The sequence below is a fragment of the Arachis ipaensis genome, chromosome B07 (genome assembly GCF_000816755.2).
Source record: "Arachis ipaensis cultivar K30076 chromosome B07, Araip1.1, whole genome shotgun sequence".
In the NCBI taxonomy this organism is placed as follows: domain Eukaryota; kingdom Viridiplantae; phylum Streptophyta; class Magnoliopsida; order Fabales; family Fabaceae; genus Arachis; species Arachis ipaensis.
The window spans coordinates 3,301,038-3,321,879 of NC_029791.2; the positions used below are offsets into that span (position 1 = coordinate 3,301,038).

At 35.3% G+C, this 20,842-nt stretch overlaps 4 protein-coding genes, 2 long non-coding RNA genes and 3 pseudogenes across 7 annotated transcripts; 3 read left to right on the forward strand and 6 right to left on the reverse strand.

Moving 5' to 3' along the window:
- Positions 1,321-1,909, forward strand: LOC110264787. The gene is made up of 2 exons (XR_002350992.1): positions 1,321-1,621; positions 1,762-1,909. It is a non-coding gene; the product is annotated as an uncharacterized LOC110264787 (long non-coding RNA).
- LOC110264788 lies at positions 1,827-3,670 on the reverse strand. Its single transcript, XR_002350993.1, has 2 exons — positions 3,559-3,670; positions 1,827-2,130 (listed from the first exon to the last, which is right to left on the reverse strand). It is a non-coding gene; the product is annotated as an uncharacterized LOC110264788 (long non-coding RNA).
- Positions 2,779-5,244, forward strand: LOC107608801 (probable disease resistance protein At1g61300). Of its 2 annotated transcripts, none has more exons than XM_016310533.2 (2): positions 2,779-3,045; positions 3,190-5,244. In XM_016310533.2, exon 2 carries the CDS (start codon positions 3,262-3,264, stop codon positions 5,098-5,100), a length of 1,839 nt encoding a protein of 612 aa, XP_016166019.1. In that variant the 5' UTR covers positions 2,779-3,045; positions 3,190-3,261; the 3' UTR covers positions 5,101-5,244. The 2 variants fall into 2 exon arrangements, with proteins under 2 accessions (XP_016166019.1, XP_020962651.1); XM_021106992.1 differs by having other exon boundaries at positions 2,780-3,045; positions 3,274-5,244.
- On the reverse strand, positions 6,104-7,999 carry LOC107606519 (UPF0481 protein At3g47200-like). The gene is made up of 2 exons (XM_016308573.2): positions 7,797-7,999; positions 6,104-7,597 (listed from the first exon to the last, which is right to left on the reverse strand). Exon 2 carries the CDS (start codon positions 7,468-7,470, stop codon positions 6,292-6,294), a length of 1,179 nt encoding a protein of 392 aa, XP_016164059.2. The 5' UTR covers positions 7,471-7,597; positions 7,797-7,999; the 3' UTR covers positions 6,104-6,291.
- On the reverse strand, positions 9,045-10,796 carry LOC107606518 (annotated as a pseudogene).
- LOC110264786 (anaphase-promoting complex subunit 5-like) lies at positions 11,230-12,331 on the reverse strand. Its single transcript, XM_021106998.1, has 3 exons — positions 11,633-12,331; positions 11,451-11,529; positions 11,230-11,365 (listed from the first exon to the last, which is right to left on the reverse strand). The coding sequence occupies exons 1-3, from the start codon at positions 11,725-11,727 to the stop codon at positions 11,273-11,275; spliced, it is 267 nt and encodes an 88-aa protein (XP_020962657.1). The 5' UTR covers positions 11,728-12,331; the 3' UTR covers positions 11,230-11,272.
- Positions 13,989-14,891, reverse strand: LOC107606516. Its single transcript, XM_016308572.1, has one exon. It carries the CDS (start codon positions 14,889-14,891, stop codon positions 13,989-13,991), a length of 903 nt encoding a protein of 300 aa, XP_016164058.1.
- LOC107606515 lies at positions 16,355-17,314 on the forward strand (annotated as a pseudogene).
- LOC107606514 lies at positions 18,388-20,690 on the reverse strand (annotated as a pseudogene).

Sequence of the window (20,842 nt, forward strand, 5' to 3'; positions counted from 1 at the left end):
TTACCTCTAGTCCTTTCTTGATCATCACCCTTCATCAATCCGAGCTCTCCATCCTTGGCTTGCTCTCCAAGATGGATTTCTGGCCCTTGATGCTTCATGATGATGATGACTTCATCTGCTTTAATCTCTGCCTTCAACCATCACTTCGCCACTCTAGCTACTCCCTGTGGTGGTTGAGCAGAATCAAAGACAAGCCATGCTTCAAGAATCTCCTCCATGCTGGCCGAATCTTCATCGTCCATTTTTGAGCATGAAAGGCTCAAGATACATCACCAAATCTTAACCAAATATGGTGAATATCTCAGCCACAGCTCATTTTTATTTTAGTATGTTTTCTTGCCATCATTAGCTTGATGGTCTTGATGCATGCAGCTTCTTCCTTCTCTTGGTTGAAGAACATTTCTTCCATTGTTTCCTGGACAAGGACCGAAGAAAGAAGAAGAAAGAGATGAGAGAAAGAAAGGAATCTGAAGAAAAGCAATACAAAGTGGTTAAACAAATTAAATGAAAATAGCTTGCTTTTACTTCCCTAGCTTAGAGTGACGTGTTTGTCATAATAGCCATCAATCAACTCAGCTGAATTTTTCTCTCTCATATTCCCCATGCATTAATTAACAATGTAATAGATTTTGAAATCCATCACATGGTTAAAGGCTTGGTTCCGTTGGAAGCACTTTGCTTTCATTTTTCCTTGGTTTCGGACCAAGTTTGGAACCATACATCACAAATGAGATTTGGGCTTATAGCTTTGAAATTAAAACTGGCCCGTTTGGTTAACATTTGCTTTCCTGATGAACTTTGTTTCGGATCAAACAAAGGAAGCTCTTATCAAAAATTAACCATGGGCTTGGTTGTAATCAACATTAAGTTTGGCCCATCAATATAAAATTTCAGCCACTTAGTATAAAAACTTGTAACAAGGTTGGTTATTGGGCTTAAGCCAGAAACTCATTTTTCGGCCCAATATTAAAACCTGCAACAAAAATTATTTAATCAAATCAGATTATTAATTTTTGCAGTTAATTATTTTAAATAATGTTTAGTCATCATAAATATTAATTAAGAGTTTTCCAAACTCATCACAACTCTTCTAAAATTATTTAGTCACTCTAGAAAAAAAGAAGTTAATTTATACCATTAATCATCTTTGGATTAAGATAATAAGGCTCACAAATAATAAATGATACAAATTCAAAGGTGAATAAAACATTACTTACTACTTTACTAAACTGGTCACTTTAAAGGATTTTTTTTTTCAAATTCTTAGTCTAAAATTGACTTTGCCACTTTACCCTTGGTTTTGTTTTGTTTTTGTTTTTTTTTTATTCATTTCCAGGATTAAAGTTTCCCGTGATGCACGGGTCATTAAACTAGTTCTTAGTCTAAAAATGACTTTGGCAGGGTCTTTACTCTTTAATAACCAGATTATGATAGACGCGTTTCACTTTCACCTATCATAGCGGTGATTTCATTTTTCAAGTACTTGAGATGAATCTCTTGTAACTTTGTTCTTTATCAATCAATCAGTATTGCCATATTCTGTTTCTGGTGATCAACCACAAGAAGAGATCAACAGAAGAGTCCTTGAAGACTTCTGAGTAACTTGGGAAAGCAAATTGAGGTATGGTTTCATGAATTCATATATACCTTGCAAAACTTTTTCTTAAGACCAGTAGCATATATATATCTAGGTGTAGTCAGCTATCTGAATCAAATGATTTGTTGTTATATATGATAAGAAACAATTGTTTAAACCTACAGAAAGGGAGAAAATTTGGAGTAATACATCATCACCTTGCACTTGCTGCCATATCTGTGCTTGTGAGCTTTATAATGGGTCATCAGGGACATGTTCTGACGACGAAACCAGAACATCTTAGGAGGAAACTGGAGACAAAAGTTGAGCAAGTACAAGAACAGGTAAAGAACACAGTTCAAGTTGATAGAATTGAAGGCGGTTGTTTTATGCAGTTTGACTTTGAATCAAGACAAAGCACTTTCAATGGAATCTTGGAAGCCTTACAAGATGATAGCATCTCCAGTGTGGCAGTGTACGGCATGGGTGGAGTAGGAAAGACAACCTTAGCAAGGCATGTAGGTAAAAGAGTAAAGGAGATGAACATGTTTGACCTTAAAATGATTCAACAGTGGATACACCCTTACATTCTCCTTTTAGAGCATAAATAAACTAAAGTAGATAACCAATTCAGAATACTGGTAAGAAGAACTTACCATGCTGCTCCCCCTTGGGGACGGGCACCCCCATGAGTTTCAAGTAATAAATTAACTGTTTGAATTTGTATAGACATTCCATCTGAAATCTGATAGAAGTCCACAGTCAGTGGCAATGAGGAACATTCAAAAAAAGAACCAATTGTAGTAAAATTATTATTTATTTCGCACAGATCTCTATCCGAATCTTTTTAGATATTCTTTCTAAACACTATACATAAAAGGCTTAACAATAAACATCTAAAATATATTATCTATTTCTAATTATTATTATATCTCTTAGACTATACTAATTTGAGTGTTAAAATTTTTTGCAGATACATTCTCACCTTTGTAGAGATGTTAACCTGAAACAAAAAGATCTACCAAAGCCTCATGTCCTGATTCTACAAATTTATGTTCGACTACTACAAAAAGTAAGCCTAATTTTTCGTCTAGAACGCATATAATTAGCTTTAGTTCCATTAGAAAACTAACTAAAAAATAGTCAACGAGAACTAATTAGTTAAAAAAAAATAAAAGATCTATTATTAAAGTTTCCCGTGATGCACGGGTCATTAAACTAGTTCTTAGTCTAAAAATGACTTTGGCAGGGTCTTTACTCTTTAATAACCAGATTATGATAGACGCGTTTCACTTTCACCTATCATAGTGGTGATTTCATTTTTGAAGTACTTGAGATGAATCTCTTGTAACTTTGTTCTTTATCAATCAATCAGTATTGCCATATTCTGTTTCTGGTGATCAACCACAAGAAGAGATCAACAGAAGAGTCCTTGAAGACTTCTGAGTAACTTGGGAAAGCAAATTGAGGTATGGTTTCATGAATTCATATATATATACCTTGCAAAACTTTTTCTTAAGACCAGTAGCATATATATATCTAGGTGTAGTCAGCTATCTGAATCAAATGATTTGTTGTTATATATGATAAGAAACAATTGTTTAAACCTACAGAAAGGGAGAAAATTTGGAGTAATACATCATCACCTTGCACTTGCTGCCATATCTGTGCTTGTGAGCTTTATAATGGGTCATCAGGGACATGTTCTGAGGAGGAAACCAGAACATCTTAGGAGGAAACTGGAGACAAAAGTTGAGCAAGTACAAGAACAGGTAAAGAACACAGTTCAAGTTGATAGAATTGAAGGCGGTTGTTTTATGCAGTTTGACTTTGAATCAAGACAAAGCACTTTCAATGGAATCTTGGAAGCCTTACAAGCTGATAGCATCTCCTGTGTGGCATTGTATGGCATGGGTGGAGTAGGAAAGACAACCTTAGCAAGGCATGTAGGTAAAAGAGTAAAGGAGATGAACATGTTTGACCTTGTTCTACCTGTTCATGTGACGACAGCTGAAAATGTCAAGAGGATTCAAGGTGACATAGCTGCCGGGTTAGGACTTCGATTGGGAGAGGAATCCGATCTAGCTGAAAGACAGAGACAACTATCACTTAGATTAAGAAATGAAGAACATGTACTCATAATTTTGGATGACTTATGGTATAAGCTTGATCTGCAAAAGATTGGGATTTTAAACAATCACTGTAAAGTCCTCTTAACTACGAGAAGTCAACAAGTTGCATATTTGATGGGATGTCAACGCAGCTTTCATCTATTTCTTTTAACTTTAGAAGAAAATTGGGATTTGTTCAAGAGGTGCGCAGGCATCCATGATGATCGGTTCGAGCCGGACTTACTTGCTATAGCAAAGGAAGTTTCAGCACACTGTGAAGGATTACCACTTACCATTTCAATATTGGGGTCAGCTCTAAGAGCAAGAACTGTTTACCTGTGGAAACAAGTCTTAAAAGATTTAATGAGTTCAAGAGGGAAGGGTTTGAATTGGGAAGATGATAGTACTAATTTTATAATCCAAATAATAGTGGTGATCTATAATATTATACTTGCAAGCAAAGAAACTAAAATCATATTCTTAATATGTGGTATGTATCCAGAAGATCATGAAATTCTCATTGAAGATCTGTTCCAACATGTAATTAGACTAAGGTTGTGCAGCAAAACTGATGTGATTGCAACCATCACTAGCCTCAAGGACTCTAGCTTGTTGATGCCTTCCATTACAAGTAAAGACCATGTGCTAATGCATGATTTGGTCCGTTATGCTGCTAGGAAGATAATCTTTAAAGAGAAACCTACCAATAGGGACAATATCAGTGAGTATATGAATGCGCTTTATAATGAGGAACATTTTCAATGGCAAGAGGCATTACATCAACTTCTTTGTCGGTTGTTTGGTGCAACTGAGTATCCAGAATCTTCTTCTTCAACAAGTTCGGAGCTCCAAGTCGCACAGTCCTACTCCTCTACAATTCCTAGGCCATCAGGGAAGATGGTGGATTTTTATGGATTGTGTCAGGTTGACAAATCATTTCTGCCACTGCTCAAAGAAGCATGCACCAATAATCCAAATCTGATAGAAAGCCAGAGAAAACACTCTGAAATGTTAAGGCAGAGTGCTTTTGATAGCTTAGGAAGGTTGTTGTTTCTGTTGCATAATGTTAGGATTAGAGATTGGATAAACCATAAACAAGAACTGCAGATGTATTGGGAGCAGGCAAAGCTCATGAAGTTCGATTTGGAATGGTTGAGTCCTGCTATGGAACAAGTCCTATCTTCGGCCGATCTTGCAAGGATTGAAGCATTGCGTGAGGAAGAGAAGTATTGGAACGAAGAAGCTTCTAAGCTAAGAGAGAAACTCAAGATTGTGGAGGATAAAGCTGCAGTCATTAGAACTGAGATTGTCCTCACAGAGTCTAAGTTGGATGGTTTTGCAATTGGTTATGGTTCAGAGGCTGGGGTTGTTTCCAAAGTCAGTCCTTGGAGGAAAATTTTTCTATTTAGATAATAAAATTCTTGAGATCTTAATGAATATAGCTAGTGTATTACTTATTATGCAAGTTATGGCATGTTGATTTGTACTTCTTGTTATTCACTTTTACTAGTTCTTCTTGATATTGTCACTGATATATAGAAAATTAGTTTAGAATCATTGTTCTGCCAGAGATTGATTTTATAGTTCAGTTAAATTTTTTTCTTAGCTTATAGAAAACATGAGATAGATATATAGCTGAGATTGGGAAAAGAAGCTCATCTTAGCTGCAAAACAAAGACAAGTATATGATCCCTTTAATTTTTCTTGGATGTTCAAAGGCAAGTATCACTGAGATTATGAAGTAAGAAACATATCTATACAAGGCTTAGCCTTAAAGGATACTACAGTATGACTAGTCATTGACACATTAGTAATTACAAATTTACTACTGCTAGCTTTTCTTTTTGGCATTACAAGAGTGTGGCTACTTTTCTGTGCCAAAGATGTTTACAGAAAGCATTCAAGTCTTATACAGATACAAAGATACTCAGCATTAAAAGTTTCATGGATAATGTTCTTCTCAAGACCATTGAACAATTTAGCCACTGCTGCACATCACCTTACCAATTGATTTCGGAGCATTATTGTTCCAAAGCTTCAAATGTTTCCGGAGCAGGTAAAGATCATGATGTTTCATGTTCAATGGTTGAGTCCTGTATAATTGTCTTCTCTTAAAATTATTGGTATCTCTTCCAGATATGCTAATCTTTTACTCTGTTTCATGTCATGCTGGTTAGTATTTCTTTTTAAAAACTTTTGCTATTTTGTATCATTTCTAGCTTTTAATCGGTACATTGAGGAAAATCATGACTATATGGCATTTTGTCTTTGTTGGATGATTAATCTTTATCTTACAATTGAAATTAAAAAGCTCTCGCTCTTTTTAAGATAGAATATAATGTTTGAATACTAATTTCAGAATAAACATGTGAAAATAATGCATAGAAACTCCAAAGCAACACATTCAAAATTGATACACAATTACAGAGAAGGGATATGCCATATGCAGTGGTCTTCAATAATTACATAATAAAGTGGCCACATGTTTATGATAAACACTTCAATTCTTCCAAAATACAAAGATATCAAAACTACTACACCATATTGAGAATTGAGCATATAATCATCCAATCCAAGCTACACAACATAAACATTAATCTAGTACTAGTGTACTCCTTGGAGAATAGAAAATACTGTCTGAACAACAGTGAGAACAAGCAGAAAAATTCCAGCAATAGAAGCTACCGTCTTCCATGGAGTGTTGCAATAATCGTGCCTCAAAGTCGCAACTTTTTTGTTCCAAGGGCGTGCACAAAAGGCATTTAACCTTTGAAAAAGAAGGGAATATTGCACATTAAAATCTGGATACATAATGTTCACTCCAAGACCATTGAACATTTTGGCCACTGCATTACTATCACCTAACCAATTCTCAATTATTCCGTTCTTAATAAGCAAATCTACATCTTTGTCTGCGTTAATAAGAAAATCTAACACAGCAATATAGTCATCGATATAGGATTCATTGATACAGTGACATTGCTCGAAAGCTAACAAATTTCTCAAAACAACCTCAGTCATATCTTCCACTCTAAAGAACGGGATTCTCAAAGTATGACCAGAAAGTTGCAAGTCTAGTAAGCATTGACTAGCTTTCTTTACCTCAAACTTTACTCCTGCTTCCTTCAACTCAGTTGCACTATAAATTTGTGCTACCTGTGCTTCTCTTGAAGATCTAGAGATTGATAAGTTACAGGACAATAACAGAAGCTTTCTAGAAAGATCTGTGAAATGAGCTATTCCACCAACATTGGATACCGATAACTCACCCTTAAAATCACCAGGAAAGATTATTCCACCAGGAACTATATGATAAAGAGCGAGACTTAACAACGAAGGATGCCTGTCTTGGCTCACACCAATGAAGTTAGAAGGAAAAACTAGATTGTAAAGCTTGTCAAGAACAAAGTATGGGACTTGATTCTCAAGCAACAACAAATCATATCGTATATAAAGCCTTAGCCGTCGTGGCAAAAGAATAGCATCATCGCCATGTGTAAACATGAAATGGTACCTGAGTAGAAACTCTAATATGAAGCAGCAATCCACAAAGATCACCATGACATGTTCTTCCTTACTAAGCTTGATGTCATCTGAGTAACAACCACGAATCTTTGGCTCAAGATCTTGCACGCAATTCACAAAACTTTCTAACTTGTTTGTCCCGGATCGTTCAATAAATTGTTTGCAATATAATCTTTTATGGTCCTCCATCTTTAGCAATTTTTCATCCCCATGGTGAAAAGGACAAATTGAAACAATCTCTGGAGTGTATATATGCATCTTCTTTATGCTTGCGGATGTTGTGGGGAACCCTGTAGATGCAACATTCCTTTGTAAAGCGAGCTTGTCCCTTCTCCAACATTGCTTTAATCTTCATTACAACGTCATTAGGATTCGGAGTTGCCATCTATATGAATAGATTAATACTTTTCCTTTTTAGTTAGAATTTTATATACTTATTTGTTACAACACTATGGAAGAAATTATGAAATTGATTATTTGATTACATAGATGCTATTTACATAGATAGATTTTATATCAGTTAATATTAGCAGAAAGTTTAAAAAAATATTGGAGGATAATGCGATATAATAAGGCACACTCACCTTTCAGCCTTTGTGTATTTGAAAAGTGAAACGATATGAGAGTGTGGCCTTTGCCTCGGTACAAGTTGAACCTTGTGTCAGTAATCATTGTTTTACAATCAAAAGTTATGGAAGCATCACAAAAGATTGTATAGCATGGGTGGAATAGGACACACAACCTTATAAAAAAACAAGTTGTGTTATGCAACCACAGTTCCAAATGTCAAGAGCATCATTCAACATGAGATCAATATAGCTGAGATTGGGAAAAAAATAAAGACAAGTATAATGATCTTAGCTTGCAAATATAAGACAAGTATATCATTTTTTTTTTTCTTCGATGCTCTAAGGCAAGTATCACTGAGATTATGAAATAAGAAACATATTTATTCAAGGCTCAGCCTCAAGATATACCATGAGTGATTGACACATTAGTATATAATCATCATCCAAGCTAGAAAGCACATGCATTAAGCTAGTACTACTTGGAGGATAGAAAATCCTGTCTGAATAATAGTGAGAATAAGGAGAAAAATTCCAGCAATTGAAGCTACTATCTTCCATGGAGTGTTGCAGTAATCAAGCTTCAAAGTGGCAACTTTTTTGTTCCAAGGATGATTACAGAAATCATTCAACATCTCAAACATGCAGAAATATTGAACATTAAAATTCATATGAAGGGGAAGCTGCTAGCTAGGTGTCCTAAGCTTGTGCATTGAAAGTGATTTCTCTGGATTCGAATCGCATAAAAAATACAGAATAACATCGCATGTTCCATCAACTTGAACTGTGTAGTAGTTGGCTTGTTCATGAACTTGGTAAACTCTTGTTTCTAGTTTCTTAGTCAGAATATGTCCTTGATGACCCATTGTAATTGTATGTGTGTTTGTAGTGCTTACAAAACACAGATGGCTGCAAAAGTTATCCTGATTTTATTACTTTTATATTACATCATGCAAAAGTTGTATTTAATCCTCACTAATAAATAGATTGTTTTTTAAGAAATCTGTAACATGTAATGATTCTTTTTCATATAATTTATTATTGTGAATTAATTATTGATTCTTTGAGGCTTTTTCCCCATGTGATTAATCAGAGTTTTTAAACATTTCTTTCTCCCTTTCATATGACCATTTCTTGTGTTGGAAGAAAGCAAAATTCAGTGATTCAGTAGTTCACCTGGCCTCCAAGTTTGGCTTAGACTATTTTTTTGTATGAATTATTGTCTCAACTATCAATCATCTATAATAAATTCATGTTTTTCTCACATCCAAGAAATTAAATTCTCATTGAACATGTTTGAATAACAAACATGTCAATTAATATAGTAACTAATGTAGTAACTAATGTACTCCTTGGAAGATAGAAAACACTGTTTGAATAACAGTGAGAATAAGTAGAAAAATTCCAGCAATTGAAGCTACCGTCTTCCATGGAGTGTTGCAGTAGTCGCGCTTCAAAGTTGCTACTTTTCTGTTCCAAGGTTTCTTACAAAAAGCATTCAAGCCTTTAAAAATACAGGAATATTTCACATTAAAACCTACATTGACAAGATTCACTGCAAGACTATTGAACATTGTAGCCACTGCATTGCTATCACCTAACCAATTCTCAATTATTCCTTTCTTAATCAGCAAATCTACATCTTTTTCTGTGTTGATAAGAAAATCCAAGAAAAAGATATAGTCAGCGAGATAGGATTGACTGATACAATGGCATTGCTCGAAAGCTAACAAATTTCTCAAAACAACTTCAGTCCAGTCATGCACTCTAGTAAAAGGAATTCTCAGAGTATGACCTGTAATTTCCAAGTCCAGTAAGCATTTACTATTTTTGTTTACCTCAAACTTCACTCCTGCTTCCTTCAACTCAGTTGCACTATAGAGTTGTGTTAGCTGTGCTTGTCTTGAGCATCCAGAGGCTGATGGTTGGAATAAGTGAGAGGATGCTAATAGAAACTTTCTTGATAAATCTGTGAAATGAGTTATGTTACCAACACCGGTTAAGGTTAGCTCATCAATATAACCGGGAATGGTACTGTGAGGAACCTTATAAACAAGAGCGAGCCTTAATAATAAAGAAGGATGGCTTGGGTTGCCACTATTCAAAGTAGAAGGAAAATCTAGATTGAAAAGCTTCTCAAGAACAAAGAAAGGAACTTGATTCTCGAGCAACACCAAATCTAAGTCTACATAGGTCTGTAACCATGGTGACAGAAAAATGGCATCATGACTGGTCCTCTGGTTAAAATGGTACTTGAGTAAAAGCTCTAATATGAAGCAGCAGTCCACCAATATCACCCTAACATGTTCTTCTTCACTAAGCTTGATGTTATCTGAGTAACAAGAACAAACCTTTGGCTCCAGCTCTCACACGCAACTCACAGAACTTTCCAAGTTATTTGTCTCCGATCTTTCAATGAATTGTCTGCAATATAATTTTTTCTGATCCTCCATGTTTAGCAATTTTTCATTTCCATGGTGCAAAGGACCAATGGAAACAACCTTTGGAGTGTATGCATCTTCATTAAACTTGCGGATCTCATGGGGCACCCTATAGATGCAGCATTCCTCCTTAAAGCGAGGTTGTCCCTCCTCCAACATGGCTTTAATCTTCATTACTTCATTAGTATTCCAACTTGCCATCTATATGAATAGTTTGCCCTTTTAGTTAGCCACTTGTCAAATTAGTGTGTATATAAGAAGGACTATACTAAGTGTACACCAAAGGTATAGAATATGGTGAAAACTCATGTGCAGTTATCAACTTCACGTGAACTTAACTTACTATGGTGAAAACGCATGGCTTGATCCAAGAGAGAGGCATAACTCAGCTAGAGTAAGAGTAGCAGAGGCTTTTAGAAGATCCAAATTAAATGACTGGCAGAATGAAAGGCTTGCTAATGCATATGGAAGGCCTAGAACTGCGTTTCCGGATTTAAAGTAGAGAACAGACAACAATAGGAATGCTGGCACAATGTAGTCAATCATTTAGGTTGTTTCAATATCTCACATAAAAAGTATACACAAAAAAAAAATATATATATATCATCAGCTAGTATAAATTGAAGAATATAAAAGATATGCATCAATAATCACGACTCATGACAAATTTTTGCCTTAGATGAAACCATGGTGCTGTTTCATGCCTATATACAAACACAGACATCATCTATGGATCTACCCAAGCATTTCCTTAACTTTTCTTTTCTCCCCAATTCTACTGTCTTAGAATATTTTGCTCCATACAATTTTTATTTTCTAAAAACTTACAGAGAATACACAAACCAAAAGTGTGTCAAATAATATGATCACATTACCTTGTGAATTTCAGCAAGTAAAAGAAGAACTGAAGCATTCTCAACTTGCAGATTGTACTTGTAGCACATGCAGAAGAGGGAGTGTGCCACAGCAGCGGCCTGGAAAAATAATATGCCAATTATAAAAAGTGAAACGCAACCCTTTAAACAGTGTGTTCTCTTTTAACACTCACTAACACTAGCAGCAACCAGTACCTTTTTCTCCTTCCTGGGATAAGAAGCTAAGGTCTAATTCAGCCAAATTAAAATTCAAGTAGCTCAGAAAGTGAACCTAGATGGATGTAAAAATCAAGATCAGCAATAACAAAAAAAAATGAAGCCCATAAATAACACAAAAAATAACCTCCTAAGCTTACTGGATGTAGTTCAGGTGCCAACTTCTGTAGCTGTCGTAGAACAATTTCAAACCCATTCAAAGAGACAGGAACTCCATTCCTGCAACAAGAATAAAAAATGAAATTTACTATAGATGAAAGGCACTTCTACAATTCCATATTCAAATATATCAAGAGAAGTTCAAGGCCTACAAGATGCATACTTTTCAATTATATCATCTTGCTCTTGTAAGTACCCTTGCAACTGCCAGTTTGTGCGCAGGAATATTGCACCACTTGGATCATCATCTCTTAGCATGTTACTTGAAGGATCTCCATAAGGACTAGCTACTCTAACATTCTCACTCAGTTTAGATGCCGAATCACCCGGAACATCAATATCTGTGTTTGTAAATTTTGACCAAGCATAGTTAGATCACTATGTCAAGAAACAGGCCAAAAAAAGCATAAATTATAAAAAGTCCTGGTTTTATATTCAGACGCCTTCATGAACCAGGATGAGTTTATTTAATGTTCTGATTTTATTTTTTATTTTCTATCTTTAATTAAAGGATGAACTATACAAAATAGCAAACAGAGAACAGCCCAATCACAACCATACCATCAACTAAACTCAGAAGCGTATTTGGAAAATGAAGATGGAATGGAATTCTTTCATTAGCCTCCTTTCTTGCTTCAATTTCTTCTGAAACCTTTTCATATACAAAATTCTCTAGGTCCATGTTCTTATATTCTGGATACGTCTCCAGATTACTACTAGAATCATCTAAACTAAGTGCTTCGTTAGGAGGACAATTTGAGAATTCTTCTTTACAAAATTCTCTAGGTCCATGTTCCATTGATGTGCACTTTCGTAACATCAGGTATGATGTGCACTTTTTGGCCTGTCATCATCTAGGCTTAGTATCTACTGTTATATGTAAATGTAAAGAAAGAAATACGGCCAGTAGTCCATTTTCGCAAACATAACATTCACTCAACATTCCTTTACAATTGTATCTGACTATATACTTTGGAAAGGAAAAGTCCAAAGGTTAAGTTAAAAAATTATGAATTCTAATGTTAAGTATCATATTTAGATGTGGAGCAATTCAATAAATCAATATTAGAAAAAAATGACACCATTCAAATAGTGGACAGTGAAACAGCAACAAAGATTGAAAAAAAAAAAAAAAACCCAGGTTAATAAGATGGACCGAGGATCTCAGGCATATTCTGAATTACTTCCTGAAAAACTCAAATAGACAATGTCACATTCATATTATGTTTTACAATAATGAGACCCCAGAAGTCAGAACCTTGTGCACGATCAAGCAAGAAAACAGTTGCAGGTCAGATACAAAATTTGAATGGAGGGCATATATCTCTACTAATTTTGTAACTTTATTTTAGAAATATATATGATCCTAACTGAATTTAAAAGAGCTTCAAACAAAATTGCCAAATGCATAACATTAAAAACATGGTACCTGTTAAACTTCTTGTTCCCATACACATCTCTATCGCTGCGGCCCGATCAACGCCCTTCTCGGGATTCCCTTCTTCTTTCTTCATTCTCTTCTCCTTCTTCCACCCTTCCCTTTCCCCTAACAACTCCTTCCTCTTCTCGGTCCATATTCAAATTAAATTTCCAACACTAGCAGCAACTAAATAAAATGATTTTTTTTAATTAATTCAACAATTTTAGAAATTAAATATCTAACAACTTAAATTTAAAAATTTTAAAAATAACCAGCTAAATAAATAATTTAATTTATAATTTATAAATAAAATTTTAAAAATTTCTAATAAAGATACCTAAACAAATAATTCCCAAATTCAATAAAGATAAAGATAATGTTCCTCATTCCATTTTCAAATAGTTCACCATGTTCCTTCTCTCGTTCAATTGAAGGATATTATCATCGGAGATAATGTTTTGGTGCAGAATATTTATTCATGATAATGTTCCTCCTCTATGTTTTATGTTTTGTTTCATTTATTCGAGTCAATTTTTGTTTGGTTTGCTTTTTTACCATTCAGTATGAACATAATTTTATAACATTTTAATCCATGAATATTTTTATGTATTGGATTACACACACTTTCCACCTTACTTCATCATTCAATATATATATTGTAGAAAAATATTCCATGCAAGAACAGGTTTAAAAACTTGAAATTGAAAGTGTGTATCTGATGAATGAAACAAATTCGCAGACAATGGTCAATAGAGTCCAACATCTGGATGATTCTTAAGAGTTAAGACCTAATTAAAAATAGTAATGTATATTTCTCTTTGGTTAACATAAAAATAAGAACAATTAAAATATTATTAACAGAAGAAATTAAAACATACATCAGTGTGAGAAATATGAGTAAGCCAAAATTTGACTGAAGCCAGAAACCAAGCGTAGGGATTTCACAGTTTCATCACACTAAGATGAATTAAAAAAGAAAGTAGTTGGCTCGAGTTTGTTTGAGAAACATTGGTAAAGAAAATTGTCAGAAAGAATAATATAGTACATAGCAAAAGAGTTGAATCAAACACGTTGATGCCTACGTGGCCTTCTTCCTCTTTCAGCTTCTTCCTTTGATAACAGTTTCAGAGCTTCTTTCCCTTTTGAAGATCTTGTTCCTTTTCCTCTCTTCAGTTGACCACTTTTCCTTCAAAGCCTTCCAAGTAATTTCAAAGCTGTCACTGAATCTCCTTGCAACTCTATGAATGTGATCCCTTTGAGGGTACATGAATCCATAAGAAAACAAAAGCCTCATATCGTTTGCAAATTCATCAGGCCCTGAATACACGAATTTGTGCAGCTTTGACTCTATATCCTCAAACCCTATTGGCTTCAACAACACACTCTCACATTTGTTACCAAGAATCCCTAACTTCTTGGGATCCAGAGTCTTATTGAAAGCCCAGCCATCTCTTCCAACCATAAAGCGCTTCAAGATCACCCAACACTGCATCTTTTGATAACGATCCATTCTTTGCTCATTCAGAACAACCTTCATCTCCTCTTCCTTCTTCGAACAGGTTCTTGGGATTCTTGAACATGCATTGTGATGTTCTTCCTCTTCCTTCTTTGTGTTCTTCGAGTCAAGCACCTTAGAACCGGTTCTTGGGATTCTTGAACATGCATTGTAGTGTTCTTGCACAGAAGATTTTGTGGAAACAGAAACTTCAGAAGTTGCCCACTTTCTTCTCTTTCTGCCTCCGCCAGAATCAGCACCATCATCGTCCTTCTTTTGTTTGCACTGTGCATCAGTTGACAAGGTTCTAGAACCTTCTGCATGGCTCTTTCCCACTACATTACACGAGTATTCAATAGTGCTGCAATGCTTATCTTTCTTCCTCTTCTCGCCGCATGAATCAGCATCATTCTTTAGTTTGCACTCTTCAGATGACACTGTTCTTGAACGCGGCAAACGAAGCTTAATTATGAGTCTCTTTCTTGGGGCAACCTCTGCCTCTTCCATTGAAAAGCTTGGTTGTTGATGTTTCGAGTGAACAAGGATTTCAAAACTCGATCTTTGGTAGGACTAATTACGGAAAGAAGAAACAAACAAGTTGGTGGGGGTACAATCACTAGGAGACAAGTTCGTGGGGGTATAATATAGGATTAAAAGGGTTTGCTTTACCGTTACTGGTTTACTTACAAAACAAGGCAAAATATCATAGGAGAGATTATGTACATTCTTTTGGACTTGTGGTAGTTCTTTTTTAATATGGTTTGTTTGAGTGAAATCCTATTTTTTCAAGTTATCTTTTTTTAAAAGAGTTATCTTTTTTTATCAAGATAATGATACCAAAATAAGTACTTTATCTTTGTATTTTAAAATTTTAAAATGATAAATAAAATAAAAAAAATTAAGTTATACGAAAAGATCTTTTGGATTAACTTAAATAAAAAGAATCACTTTTGTGTACACCTTTCTTTCATATACAATAATAATAGAGGCATATTCAAATTAGTATAGAGTTGTTGCATCTGTTTTGTTTTCTCAAGCTCTCTTCTGCTGTTATTTGTTCTTTAAGCGATTGCATACGTCTATAGCTGTTTTCAGTTTCTTGGAAAGTTTGCCAATCGATGTATCTAAATATATACAATAATGTATTAAAAAAAAAGTAGTATTTAAGTACAAGTTCCATCTTGGCCGCATTTGAGGAGATTTATCTGGGTCTACTCTTTCCTCACTTTTTCTCCATTTAATTATAATAGAGTATATATGCATAAGAATCAAGAAAACCAAGAAACTGCAGAAAATGTTAGTAGTTGATGAGCAAGTTATCTAGTTAGTTATGAGTTATTCTGTTGTGACTAGTCTTGGAGTTAGCAAGCTGACTCACCTTTCATTTAGCATAGCTTATATATGTTGTACTTGAGACAGATAAAAATATATATATTCCCCTATAAATCATACATATCTTTGAAACAGGACGTAGGTAAACACTAAAGACTAAAGACCAAAACGCACCCTTTAATCTATCTTCACATTTAGTTGTCTTTGAATTGATTATCAAATTTTAGTTTTCAATATTAACTAGTAGAAGGCAACACCTAAACAACAACGTCCACACCTGCATGAAAGGTTCTTTGCTCCCTCTCCGGGTTCCAGTTTGAAGCACAAACAGGAAACAGCTATATCAAGTTTCATTCTTTCTTCATCAAACATAACATTGTTGAAAATCATCTCATTCCTACCCTTCCACACAAACCACATCACCGCAAGAAACTCTTTTTCTTACTCATACCCCTATCTGCCCAAGCCTCAAAGCATTCCTTAGACGAACCCGCCCAAAGAAAAAGTACTGCACCATTTCCAGTCACTCATACACAGCACACAATTTACATTCCTTTGTTCTATCTTTTTCTTCAGTTTCTAATAATTATTTAACAGAGTTGCTTTCCAGGAAGAGCATGACGACCATATATACAAGAATGACGAGGGTCGATGATGAACGAGAACGACTTCTAACAACCACCGAGAGTTTTTCTGATGCCACTGCCCATGGTTGTTGGTTTTCCGCCTTGCTGCTCAGCCAAGGTTTGTGTAGCGACTGCCGCTTCTTGAGCCTAGTCCCAATAGTTCGGTTGTGATCAGGCAAAGTGTGGGCTGCCAACGCTGATTCCGAGTTCCAAATCATAGGCAGCCTGATTGACACTGAATTCCCCGGCGTAGTCATCCTGCCCCGCAACAAGAACTACGGTTGTTCCAGAGGAAACTTACCAAGTCATGAAGGCCAATGTTGACGCCCTCAAAATCATCCAGCTTGGACTCACTCTCTCCAATGAACACGGCAACCTCCCTGACCTAGGAACCAACAACAAAACTCACTACATCTGGCAGTTCAATTTCCGAGACTTCAATCTCATGCGTGACATCCACGCAAAGGACTCTGTGGCACTCCTACGCAGCCAGGGCATCGACTTTGCACGCAATGCAGTGGCTGGAGTTTCTTCGATGCATTTTGCGAAGTTGGCAGCAGCATCTGGGCTGCTGTTCAACAAAGCACTGACATGGGTCACATTCCATGGTGCTTATGATATTGGATATTTGGTGAAGATTCTGACTTGGGGTGTTCTTCCGAAAAGCTTGGAGGAGTTCTTGGTGCTTGTAAAAGAGCTGTTTGGGGGAAATGCTTATGATGTGAAGCATGTGATGAGGTTCTGCAATGGCCTCTATGGCGGTTTGGAGAAGGTGGCTGACACACTTCACGTGGATCGAGTTGCTGGGAAGTGCCATCAGGCCGGGTCTGACAGCTTGCTCACCTGCCACACCTTTCACAAGATTAGAGAAACTTATTTTTTGGCTGATGAGGATGGGTTTAGGGAGTATGTTAATGTATTTTTTGGGTTAGAAATTGCAAAAGCTTAATACTCTTAAGTTGAAAGAAATGATTATACATTAGATTATTCATGTAACAACATTTTGTCTGTGAATTACAAAGTAGTATCAACGGGTTATTTTTTGGATATAACAATTGTTTTACAACACTTGAATTGGTTGTTTTTTGGATATGACAAAGTTGTTATTAACACTTCAATGGTTGTTTCATGGTTCTGTCTTTGAATCTGTTCTCCAGTGACCAAGTTTATATTTGAGTTTAGAAACAGCTTTTAACAGACTTTCATTATTATTTACCTTTGATTATTATTTGCCTTTGAAGTTTTAGCAAACATGTTAATCTTATTATTGGCTTCATCATCTTACTGAGACTCGGTAAAGGAGTGCAGTATTACAACACATATTCTTTATTCTTTACTGTGACACAATTCAAAATTGGCACGTACTTACCAAAAACTAGAGTCCTCTGTATTATTGTAGGGCACATATTCACACAATATAACTGAACACGATGAACATGCTATCCATTAACCATTATCTAAAGCAATTTTAACCTCTCTGTCTCTTTTTCATTCTTTCATTCTCAGGGTTTGGGAAAAAGAGGAGTAAGGGTATTGTAGGGATTTTACAATTATCTTCTCTTAAAATTATTGGTATCTCTTCCAGATATGCTAATCTATTACTCTGTTTCATTTCATGTTGGTTAGTATTTCTTTTTAATCACTTTTGCTAGTTTGTAATTGTATCATTTCTAGCTTTTGATTAGTACATTGAGGAAAACCATGACTATATGGCATTTTGTGTCTTTGTCGGATGATGATGATCTTTATTGATTAGCCAACAATGTTAGTCTAAATGCATGTTGATCTTTATCTTACAGTTGAAATTCAAAAGCCCTCGCTCTTTTTAAGATAGAACATGATGTTTGAATACTAATTTCAGAATAAAGATGTGTAAATAATGTATAGAAACCAGAAAGCAATAATAAAAAAATATCATTCAAACTTGATACACAATTACAGAGAAGGCAGTTGCCTTATGCAGTTGTCTTCAATAATTACATAATAAAATGGCCACATGTTCATAATAAACACTTCAATTCTTCCAATTACAAAGATATCAAACATTAATCTAGTACTGGTGTAATCCTTGGAGAATAGAAAATACTGTCTGAACAACAGTGAGAACAAGCAGAAAAAATTCCAGGAATAGAAGCTACCGTCTTCCATGGAGTGTTGCAATAATCGCGCCTTAAAGTCGCAACTTTTTTGTTCCAAGGGCGTGCACAAAAAGCATTCAACCTTTGAAAAAGAAGGGAATATTGCACATTAAAATCTGGATACATAATGTTCACTCCAAGACCATTGAACATTTTGGCCACTGCATTACTATCACCTAACCAATTCTCAATTATTCCATTCTTAATAAGCAAATCTACATCTTTGTCTGTGTTAATAAGAAAATCTAACACAGCAATATAGTCAGCAAGGTAGGATTCATTGATACAATGGCATTGCTCGAAAGCTAACAAATTTCTCAAAACAGCTTCAGTAGTGTCCTCCACTCTAAAGAATGGGATTCTCAAAGTATGACCAGAAAGTTGCAAGTCTAGTAAGCATTGACTAGCTTTCTTTACCTCAAACTTTACTCCTGCTTCCTTCAACTCAGTTGCACTATAAATTTGCACTATCTGTGCTTCTCTTGAACATCTAGAGATTGATAAGTTACAGGACAATAATAGAAGCTTTCTAGAAAGATCTGTGAAATGAGCTATTCCACCAACAGTGGATACTGATAACTCACCCTTATAATCACCAGGAAAGATTATTCTACAAGGAACTACATGATAAAGAGCGAGACTTAACAACAAAGGATGCCTATCGTGGCTCCGACCAATGAAGGTAGAAGGAAAAAGTAGATTGTAAAGCTTGTCAAGAACAAAGAATGGGACTTGATTCTCAAGCAACAACAAATCATATCGTATATAGACCCTTAACCGTGTTGGCAAAAGAATAGCATCATCGCCACGCGTAAGCATGAAATGGTACCTGAGTAAAAACTCTAATATGAAGCAGCAGTCCACCAAGATCACCATAACATGTTCTTCTTTACTAAGCTTGATGTCATCTGAGTAACAAGCACGAATCTTTGGCTCAAGCTCTTGCACGCAATTCACAAAACTTTCTAACTTGTTTGCTCGGATCTTTCAATAAATTGTTTGCAATATAGTCTTTTATGGTCCTCCATCTTTAGCAATTTTTCATCTCCATGGTGAAAAGGACCAATTGAAACAATCTCTGGAGTGTATGCATAGATGTTGTGGGGAACGTTGTAGATGCAACATTCCTTTGTAAAGCGAGGTTGTCCCTTCTCCAACATTGCTTTAATCTTCATTACAACGTCATTAGGATTCGGAGTTGCCATCTATATGAATAGATTAATACTTTTCCTTTTTAGTTAGAATTTTATATACTTATTTGTTACAACACTGGAAGAAATTATGAAATTGATTATTTGATTACATAGATGCTATTTACATAGATAGATTTTATATCAGTTAATATTAGCAGAAAGTTTAAAAAAATATTGGAGGATAATGCGATATAATAAGGCACACTCACCTTTCAGCCTTTGTGTATTTGAAAAGTGAAACGATATGAGAGTGTGGCCTTTGCCTCAGTACAAGTTGAACCTTGTGTCAGTAATCATTGTTTTACAATCAAAAGTTTTGGAAGCATCACAAGAGATTGTATAGCATGGGTGGAATAGGACACACAACCTTATAAAAAAACAAGTTGTGTTATGCAACCACAGTTCCAAATGTCAAGAGCATCATTCAACATGAGATAGATATATATAGCTGAGATTGGGAAAAAAATAAAGACAAGTATAATGATCTAAGGCAAGTATCACTGATATTATGTAATAAGAAACATATTTATTCAAGGCTCGGCCTCAAGATATACCATGAGTGATTGACACATTAGTATATAATCATCATCCAAGCTAGAAAGCACATGCATTAAGCTAGTACTACTTGGAGGATAGAAAATCCTGTCTGAATAATAGTGAGAATAAGGAGAAAAATTCCAGCAATTGAAGCTACTATCTTCCATGGAGTGTTGCAGTAATCAAGCTTCAAAGTGGCAACTTTTTTGTTCCAAGGATGATTACAGAAATCATTCAACTTCTCAAACATGCAGAAATATTGAACATTAAAATATGAAGGGGAAGCTGCTAGCTAGGTGTCCTAAGCTTGTGAATTGAAAATGATTTCTCTGGATTCGAATCGCAAAAAAAAAATACAGAATAACATCGCATGTTCCATCAACTTGAACTGTGTAGTAGTTGACTTGTTCATGAACTTGGTAAACTCTTGTTTCTAGTTTCTTAGTCAGAATATGTCCTTAAAGCGAGGTTGTCCCTCCTCCAACATGACTTTAATCTTTCATTACTTCATTAGTATTCCAACTTGCCATCTATATGAATAGTTTGCCCTTTTAGTTAGCCGCTTGTCAAATTAGTGTGTATATAAGAAGGACTATACTAAGTGTACACCAAAGGTATAGAATATGGTGAAA